At 39.5% G+C, this 10,365-nt stretch overlaps 1 protein-coding gene across 3 annotated transcripts in view; it reads left to right on the top strand.

The window, feature by feature from the left end:
• The window catches only part of nelfe (negative elongation factor complex member E), a 36,819-nt gene extending 27,877 nt beyond the window's left edge, over positions 1-8,942 (top strand). For all 3 annotated transcript variants that reach the window (XM_051919397.1, XM_051919389.1, XM_051919403.1), the window contains 2 exons: positions 6,290-6,401; positions 8,621-8,942. In XM_051919397.1, the coding sequence (XP_051775357.1) occupies positions 6,290-6,401; positions 8,621-8,850 (342 nt within the window). In that variant the 3' untranslated portion in view covers positions 8,851-8,942. The remainder of the gene's footprint in view (positions 1-6,289; positions 6,402-8,620) is intronic.
• The last annotated feature ends 1,423 nt before the right edge of the window (positions 8,943-10,365 follow it).

Here is a 10,365-nt window from a genome sequence, read left to right as displayed (position 1 = left end):
ACGGATCAAAAATATACCAATAACAATTTGTTAAGGATCTGTTTTTTTGTGAACCTCGCTTTTCACAGCTGTCGCGCTACGGCGTGTGTTTCGTTTATTTGACAGTATGTAGATCGTGGTAATTACATTCATGGCATTCGTTTTCTGAATCACAATCTGACTGTATGGGTGGTTACCTGCCAGGTTACGCTTGTGGTTGGTCAGGAAGTCGCCTTACATCCGCCACGTGCCCCTCTTTCTGTTCCCAGAAGCTGATCATAGATGGTTTTAATAGTTTACTTTCAAATAATGCAAAGAGTATGCGACACGTGTTTCTCCCTAATTCTGGGCTCATCAGGCATACACACTCACTGCATCCCCTCTCGGGAATCGAATCTCTATCGTCAGCGCCAGAGTTGAAGCCCCCTAACGTTGCGGTCAGCAAGTCGGCTAACATCCGCCATGTGCCGTCTTTCAGTTGCAAGAAGCAGATCATAGAATGGTTGAAACTGTTGCCCCTAACGTTGCGCTACGGCGTGTGGTTCGTTTATACCTCGTGTCTTCTCATTAAACTTTTATCTCGCGAATATGTTATTGCAATCCGCAGTGGGAGCGTTTCTATAAACTTAATTTAAACTTACATTTTTACACCGTGCTTTGTTTCCCTTATGAACATGCTTGTATGCTTCACTCGCTCGCTTCTTATTGTTTCGCTCCCTTCTCAATTGTATAGTGAATTTTTTGTTCTTCGCTGTTTGTGGCTCTTCCTTCATTTCTCCCTTACTGCGTTCACAGTCTTTTCACGTGATTACGTGGGACGCGTGATGACGTGACACTCAACTCCGCCTCCACGGCCATCGAGCTGCCGTCCATTACAGTATATTGTCAAAAAGAGGTTCCAGTTATGACCATTACATGTTGAATTTCGAAATGAAACCTGCCTAACTTTTGTAAGTAAGCTGTAAGGAATCAGCCTGCCAAATTTTAGCCTTCCACCTACACGGGAAGTTGGACAATTAGTGATGAGTGAGTCAGTCAGTCAGTCAGTGAGTCAGTGAGGGCTTTGCCTTTTATTAATTAGTATAGATACACAAATGATTTTTTTAAATAATGTGTTTACTTTTGTTTCTAATACAGTTAGGTCCTTAAATATTTGGACAGAGACAACTTTTTTCTAATTTTGGTTCTGTACATTATCACAATGAATTTTAAATGAAATAACTTCCGATGCAGTTGAAGTGCAGACTTTCAGCTTTAATTTAGTGGGGTGAACAAAACGATTGCATAAAAATGTGAGGCAACTAAAGCATTTTTTTAACACAATCGCTTCATTTCAGGGGCTCAAAAGTAATTGGACAAATTAAATAACTGGAAATAAAATGTTTCATTTCTAATACTTGGTTGAAAACCCTTTGCCCGCAATGACAGCCTGAAGTCTTGAACTCATGGACATCACCCGATGCTGGGTTTCCTCCTTTTAATGCTCTGCCAGGCCTTTACTGCAGCGGCTTTCAGTTGCTGTTTGTTTGTGGGCCTTTCTGTCTGATGTTTAGTCTTCAACAAGTGAAATGCATGCTCAATTGGTTTAAGATCAGATGACTGACTTGGCCATTCAAGAATTTTCCACTTCTTTGCTTTAATAAACTCCTGGGTTGCTTTGGCTGTATGTTTTGGGTCATTGTCCATCTGTATCATGAAACGCCCGCCCAATCAATTTGACTGCATTTAGCTGGATTTTAAGCAGGGACAGTATGTCTCCAGAACACTCAGAATTCATTTGGCTGCTTCTGTCCTGTGTCACATCATCAATAAACACTAGTGTCCCAGTGCCACTGGCAGCCATGCACGCCCAAGCCATCACACTGCCTCCACCGTGTTTTATAGATGAGTGGTATACTTTGGATTAATGAGCTATTCCATGCCTTCTCCATACTTTTCTTCTTGCCATCATTCTGGTAGAGGTTGATCTTGGTTTCATCTGTCCAAAGAATGTTTTTCCAGAACTGTGCTGGCTTTTTTAGATGTTCTTTAGCAAAGTCCAATCTAGCCTTTTCTATTCTTGAGGCTTATGAGTGGCTTGCACCTTGCCGTGCACCCTCTGTATTACTTTCATGCAGTCTTCTCTTTATGGTAGACTTGGATATCGATACACCTACCCCCTGGAGAGTGTTGTTTACTCGGTTGGCTGTTGTGAAGGGGTTTCTCTTCACCGTGGAAATGATTCTGCGATCATTCACCACTGTTGATCTTTTTGCGTTGCTGAGTTCACCAGTGCTTGCTTTCTTCCTCAGGATGTACCAAACTGTAAGTTTTGCCACTCGTAATATTTGTAGCAATTTTTCGGATGGGTTTTTTCTGTTTTTGCAGCTTAAGGATGGCTTTCTTTCACCAGCATGGAGAGCTCCTTTGACCGCAATGTTGTCAGTTCACAACAGCAAAATCTTCCACGATGCAAGCACCACACCTCAAATCAACTCCAGGCCTTTTATCTGCTTAATTGATAATGACATAACGACGGACTTGCCCCACACCTGCCCATGAAATAACCTTTAAGTCAATTGTCTAATTACTTTTGAACCCTGAAATGAAGGGATTTTGTTAAAAAATGCTTTAGTTGCCTCACATTTTTATGCAATCGCTTTGTTCACCCCCACTGAATGAAAGCTGAAAGTCTGCACTTTTTTGAGTTGTTTCATTTAAAATTCATGTGGTAATGTACAGAACACCAAAATTAGAAAAAAGTTGTCTCTGCCCAAATATTTATGGAGCCTAACTATATGTGGTTATACCCAAATATACATTAATAAACATGGTCTTTTTAACTGCATGATTATTAGTAAGTTTTACTTTATACAATGTAATAATCATGTAATTACTGTATTACCTGCTTCCCGAGATACAAATTGTTGATTCACTAAAGTAACATTGAATAAGATGTGTGTAGCTACAGTACACACAGATTGTCTTCAATGCAAAAATGCTACCATACAATGAAGAGTCAGTTAATTCCACCAAAATTCTTTTACAAGGAGAAATTGCCTTTATAGAGATAACAGAAAAAAAAAAATAAAAGTTGTTTTTTTTTTTTTCCCCGCTTTCTCATAGCTGTTTCTGTTGTCGGGAATATAAGCCACATGGCTGTGCTAGCCGTTTTTTGTATGTCACACTGTTTGAGTGATTAAGGAACAAATAAAGCAGTTGTTTTTTTATCTACAACAAGCATCCCATAAATATTAAATTTCCAGCCTATTTGAATGTATACTGTACTAGCGTGACTGAATCGTGAATACTTTGTATAGATTTCTTCACATGGAATCAAAAAAGACAGAGAGGCACAAAGCTGTACTGGGGAAAGCAACCAAATGCATAGTAGAAAACAAAAGGCAATGGCCCTACTCCGTGATGGTTAAGTGGGGACCCAGTTTAGGTCTGCAAAAGTTTCTGAGACCCTGATAAAGTGAATCATCCAGCAAAATATTTTAGATTAAATAGCTAGTCATATACTAAATTACACCTGAAGAAATTAAGGGGCCAACTGTATTTAAGATTAAAGTTATAGGATGCACTTCTTCACACTTAAGGAGTTTCTTTTAATTCAAATGAAGCTCTGTATTTTACTACATTGTTTGTTCATTATGGCTCCAGAGAGTGGCAATGTGTTGGCATGCTGTGGAACATTTCAAGATACTACTATTACAATTCAAAAAATAAAGAAAAATAAATATGATCTAAAGATGAGTGGAGGAGTTCAAGTATCTCGGGGTCTTGTTCACCGAGTGAGGGAAGAATGGAGCGTGAGATCGACAGGCGGATCGGTGCGGCATCCACAGTAATGCGGGGCGTTGCATCGGTCTGTCGTGGTGAAAAAGGAGCTGAGCCGCAAGGCGAAGCTCTCAATTTACCAGTCGATCTATGTTCCTACCCTCACCTATGGTCATGAGCTATGGGTAGTGACCGAAAGAACGAGATCGCGAATACAAGCGGCTGAAATGAGTTTTCTTCTCCGGCAGGGTGTCTGGGCTCTCCTTAAAGATAGGGTGAGAAGCTCAGTCATCCGGGAGGGGCTCAGAGTAGAGCCCGCTGCTCCTCCGCATCGAGAGGAGTCAGATGAGGTGGCTCGGGCATCTGATCAGGATGCCTCCTGGACGCCTCCCTGGTGAGGTGTTCCAGGCACGTCCAACCGGGAGGAGGCCCGGGGAAGACCCAGGACACGCTGGAGGGACTATGTCTCTCGACTGGCCTGGGAACGCCTTGGGATTCTCCCGGAAGAGCTAGAAGAAGTGGCCGGGGAGAGGGAAGTCTGGGCATCTCTGCTCAAGCTGCTGCCCCCGCGACCCGACCTCGGATAAGGCGGGAGACAATGGATGGATGGATGGATGGATGGATTGGATGGATGGATGGATGGATGGTGGATGGATGGATGGATCTAAAGATGAGGTGGAGGAACACTTCTGTATGTTTTGCCTGCTGTGCAACATTAACAGTTTCTAGTTAGTCCATTAGAATTGCCGGTTCTCTTCATAGCTGGTACTTAAAGTCATGGGAACTGAGAGTCTCCATATAAATATGCCTGTGGAGATAGTTGACTTAAACCAGATGTGGTGGATCCTCATTACTTAGACGTCAGGCATTCATCCAGAGATTCACCTTTTTATACTCCTGCAAGACCAAGACAATAAGATGACAAAACTGCAATGAATATGGTCATTCTTGTAAAATAAAGCTAATACAACCAAGGGGTGGTAAAATGAACATTTACTAGAATGAAACCAATGTAAGAAAAATATATTGATAGTCTCTGGTTAAATAAATAGGACCAGCAGTTTATGACTGCAAGTTGGCTTAGTGGACTACGCTTGGATCAACTGCCGTATGTTTTGAATGACGGACTATCTGGAATTTCCTGGCTCTTTACAAGAAAGTAGATCTCCAATGTGCAGGAACACCTGGGGCCAATAGAGATAAATCTAGAAAGATTACTCAGAGTTCCAGGGCAACGTTCCTGATCCTGGAGGCAACTAGAACATGGCCAAAAGTGACACCAGGATGGTCCCTAACGCTATCCATCCATCCATTATCCAACCCACTATATTCTAACTACAGGGTCACGGGGGTCTGCTGGAGCCAATCCCAGCCAACACAGGGCGCAAGGCAGGAAGCAACCCTGGGCAAGAGCGCCACGACATACAAACACACACACCCAAGCACACACTAGGTGCATCGCCAATGCACCTAACCTGCATGTCTTTGGACTGTGGGAGGAAACCGGAGTACCTGGAGGAAACCCACGCAGACACGGGGAGAACATGCAAACGCCACACAGGGAGGACCTGGGAGGCAAACCCAGGTCACCTTACTGCGAGGCAGCAGCGCTATCATTGCACCACCTTGCCACCCTAATGCTATCCCATCCCCAGAAATTAATTGATGTAGGGATTAAAGATGTTATTTTGGACAGAGGATCAGCTGGTGGGAGGAAGAGAACCCAGTAGATTTGAGAAAGGGGGAGTGGTGGCTGTGAGGCTAAGGATCTGTGCTGGTATCCGGAAGGTTACCGGTTTGAATCCCCGTCACTGCCAAAAGAGATCCTACTCTGCTGCGCCCTTGAGCAAGACCCTTAACCTGGGGCGCACTACAATGGCTGACCCTGTGCTCTGACCCCAAGGGGTATGTGAAAACTAACAAATTCCTAATACAAGAAATTGTATAAGGCGAAATAAGAAAAAAATAATAATAATTGTAATATCTTAGTGGGAATGTGGACTAGCCAGCCCATGGCATAGTTAGTAGGAAGGTATAAATGAGGTATTAGGATTTGTTGGTTTATTTTAGTGTAATTTGTTTATTTCTTTGTTCATAATATTTTTGCATCCTTTTTTTTAGTTGTGCATTCAGGGATGGCGCCCTGTTCTTCATAAACGTTAATGACTTGTGTATATAAACAGGATGCTTAGTACATTTTAGCCTGTTTAACTTCACCCATAATTGGTTGTGCTTGCAAAACAGTATGTACTGGGTCCTCTAATTAGAATTTTTTCTGTAGGTTATACTGACAGTCTTTATTTTTAATGCTGATGTTTAGTTAAATTGTTGAAAATGTGAAATATTGCAAAATTAAAACATTTTCATGCCACTATACTATTCTGTCTATAAGATTTCTGGTTTTATTTATAGGAGCGTTATTTAATGTAAGATGGCATACACTGTTCTGGGTGTACTGTCTTAAGCCTTCTTATCACAGCTCATTATTCAAGTGGTATAAAAAACTATTCTCTTGGTATTGTTAAAACTTTACATCTTTGTTTTATAGCTTAATGGCACAGTGGTCGGAGATGTGAACGTGAGAGTCAGCATTGCACGAAAACAACCTATGCTAGAGGCAGCCACTGGGAAATCTCTGTGGGGTTCCTTGGGTATGATATGTCTTTTAATTGATATGGTAGTCTTTCTCTTACTTAACATTAGACTTTCATATACTTTTACAAGATAACAGGATGTGCATGTATGTGTTTTTATTTGAGTTTTGTCAAAGTATTAAAAGAAAACCTTTTATACCAAAAACTAAAAAACAAACATTATAGATCAGTGGTTCCCAAACTTGGTCCTGAGGACCCACTGCCGGTTGTTTAATTCCAGCCAAATTCACAATTAATGATAATAATTTGATCTCATTTATTTTAGATGGTCTTTTTTCCCTTCTCTTATTCTGCCTTTAGAAAAGCACAGCAGTATGATTTTTTACATTTATAAGACATTTAGAAATATTTTTACTTTGGCTTTATATACTTTACCTCTCTTTTGTTGTTCTCCTGTTGTTTTGTTATTTTTTTGTGCAGTTTGCACCCTTCATTGTACTGTTTCCTAATAATGATAATTAAAAACAAGCAGAACTGACAGCCCGGGTAAACAACACTGAATGATGAAAGGCTGCAATAACTTTAGCGTCAGGCTAACTAATTAGCAGATAATAAATTAAACCAATCGGAACAAATGGAAAAGCAGAATGAAAATCAGGCTGAAAATTGTTAAAAAAAAAAAAACAAAAAAAACTATCCCCTTATAAGTGCTTAGTACATTTTAATAAAAATTTACCAAACTTAGTTTTTGTCATTTCTCTATTGGCTCCAAAACACAGAAACTGGGGAAATAACCGCTCACTTAATTGGGCCAAGAGTTCAAATCAAAGCAGAAGTTGGTTGGAACAAAAACCAGCAGCCGCAGTGGGTCCCCAGGACCAAGTGTGGGAAGTGCTGTTATAGACTATTATGAGATGTTATTGCCATATATTGGTATAGTACTTGAATAGTGTACAAGTACTAGTGTAAAAATAGTGTATACAACACAGTACAGTACAGGGGGTGAGATGCACAGATCCACAAAAGCCATACTTAACCCTGACTGTTTTGCCAAACGTATTGATACAGGAGAGGATTTCCTTGTCGTTTGTGTTAAACACAAATAATTCTGCTCGCCTTCATTTTTTCCTTTACATATTTTTTTCCTCTATAGAAATTTCATTCTGTTTTACCTCCCAAGTGTAAACCTAAAAGCAAGAGCAGCGAGGATCAGGCCATGCATACGCCATTCTTTGACCCTTCCAGAATCGATGCTGGAACTTCATGTGGCCTCAAATTCTATCTTGACAAATTCTGACTTATCAGTCTGCAGTGACCTTAGGCAGCTACTGGGTCAATTGCACCTCTGTTTTTATAAAATTAAACTCCAATATGTTCCTGTAGTTGATAAAACTATGAAATTATCTGTCTCAGTATGGCTGTCTAAGCCATTACTGTTGTACTAAAAGGAGAAAGAGAATTTAGTTGACTGTATTGCGGTGTCACTGAACCTTTACCTTAATCGTCTCTCCCTTAGCAGTTCATTTCCAGGTCACATATAACTCACTTTCATTCATACATTCAATGTATAAAACTAAATGTCTCTGACTGACAAGAAATTCTTAGTTGTTTAAAGACAAATTAAAGAAAAATGTTTTTAACCAATGAACAGATGTCATGTCCTTAAGGCCCACAAAATTCAACCAAACCGTATACTTAATTTTATTGAGCTATAATTTGGAGAAGACCATGGTGATGTTTCATATTTAGTAGCCTGAGAGGGCCGTCTTCTTGCAGGTATTGGTAGTTTAGAACAGTGCAGATGGTAGTGTACCTGACTGCAAGTCAGCGGCATCACGGGTTCAGGTTCCTCCTCTAACCCAATATTTGCTTTTCTGTATGTATTAGTCCACATTTTTGACTTGTTTTTGAAAATATCATTCCGGTTCAAAAGTACATTATTAGTATTGCATAAAGTCCTCCGTTTCACTATATATTATCATAACTTTGTTACCCATTTAACAAGAAAAACAAAATAGCTTGCTGAATGCAAGTCATATCTACTGTTAGTACTGTATATGGCACTAAAAATTTGTATGTTGCTAAGTGTTTAAAAATGCACAGATTTTGCCCTACAAGTGGTGTGTCCCGGTTTTTTTGGAGATGGCTGATGGATGTGTTTTTTTTTTTATATAAATAATGTATATTTAATGTGCAATTAATTTTATTTATTTCTTATGTCAATGCAATAAGTCATTTCTATAATATGTCATTTTATTCTCTGTTTTTACATTCTAGCTGTCCAGATAGTGCAAAAGGCTCACACAGAGACAAAGACACCAGGTTGTGTACACTGATGATTTCTGAGATTTTTCTTTTTTTTGGAAAATATTTTGAATGTTCAGTTGCTATTCTTACTGAGCTTTTTCACAGCCCACTCATATGTTTACACCATAACCTTCTGGCTTTTTATATATGTAAGGTTCTGTGTGTAAAGTTGAAAAAGTATTTTTTTACTTCAAGAACCATGTGTTAAATTACTTTACACCCAAAAATAATTATTTTTTCAAATGTATCTTCATCATTGTAAATGTGCTAGTCCTTATAAAATAAAAAAAATAAAAAAGATTTAAACTGTTGTTTTGATTGTTTGCTCGTTTGGATCTGACACAATTAAACAAGTATGTATGTTTTAATAATAATAATAATTCATTACATTTATATAGCGCTTTTCTCGTTTTATGATACTAAATTCATTTGTCTGCACATGGTCAGCTTTTCTTTCCTTGGTTTCGTGTTTTTCCATAATAACCACCGTTCAAAAAATGCTATGTGTGTTTTACAAATATCACAGCTAATGATTAGGCTTGTTGACAATTTTAGATTGGCCCATGTTTAAGTTTCAGTGTACTGTACGTGTTCTTAAATGGGCGCTGCCATGAAATGGCACCCTGTCCAGATTTGTGTCCTACCTGACGCCCAGTACTATTGGAAAAGATTCCAGCCCTGCCAACCCTGAATTGGATTAAGTGGGCTTGAGAATATTATTTGTGATATTATGAAGGGAATGTTTTGAATCACATAAACTGATGCACTTAACGTAAATTTGTGTAGGGCAAAAGTATGGATTTGGTAGAGTTCAGGATTTCACCTGCTTAGGGGGCAAAGCAACCAACACTGGACAGGGTGCTAATTTATCACATGGCGCACTCTTGCTTTCACTCACACTGGTTCAGGTTTGAGTAGCCATTTAACATAATATGCTGATTTTTGAAGTTATTTACTGAAATTGTGTTTGTAACAAATATTTTCACACATTTTATATGGCACTCATAAACAGTTACATTCAATTGGTGCAACATGAACACACAGTACGACAACTGAAAATGTAATTCCATCCCTAAAAATGTTAAGCTAGATTTTTGTGTATTGTACATGATTAGTAGCACAGCCCAATTTCTGTAGCCTTTATAATTCTGAAATCAAAGAAGCTTAGAATAACCATGACTCTTCCTATATTTAAACGCCAAAGCAAACTGAGCAAGCATGGGAGAAGGGCCAGGGTAAGAGATTTGACAAAGAACCCAATGCTCACTCTGGTTGAGCTCTAGAGAACCTGTGTGGAGATGATAGAATCTTCCAGAATGATAATCACCACAGTGACACTCCCACCAGTGTAGGCCTCGTGACAAGTGTGACCAGACAGAAGAAGCCTTTCTTCAGTAAATGACGCATGGAAGCCTGCATGGAGTTTGCATCAAGACACCTGAATGTCTCTCAGGCTGTGAGAAACAAGATTAGTATCATGTCTTGAGGAAACCTGTTCAAAGCCATTCCAGTGGTGAGCATGGAGGCAGCAGCATCATACTGTGGAGTTGTTTTCCAACATCAGTGACTGGGAGATAAGTCAGGGTAGAGGGAATGGTTCAATGGAGTGAAATATAGAGCTATCATCAATAAAAACTTGCTCCACAGCACTCTGGGACTTCAGTCTGTGACAAAGGGTCACTTTCTAACAGGACCATGACCCTAAATACAAAGCAAAGACATT

The sequence above is a fragment of the Erpetoichthys calabaricus genome, chromosome 1 (genome assembly GCF_900747795.2).
Source record: "Erpetoichthys calabaricus chromosome 1, fErpCal1.3, whole genome shotgun sequence".
In the NCBI taxonomy this organism is placed as follows: Eukaryota; Metazoa; Chordata; class Cladistia; order Polypteriformes; family Polypteridae; genus Erpetoichthys; species Erpetoichthys calabaricus.
This window is presented reverse-complemented; position numbering and strand designations above follow the sequence as displayed.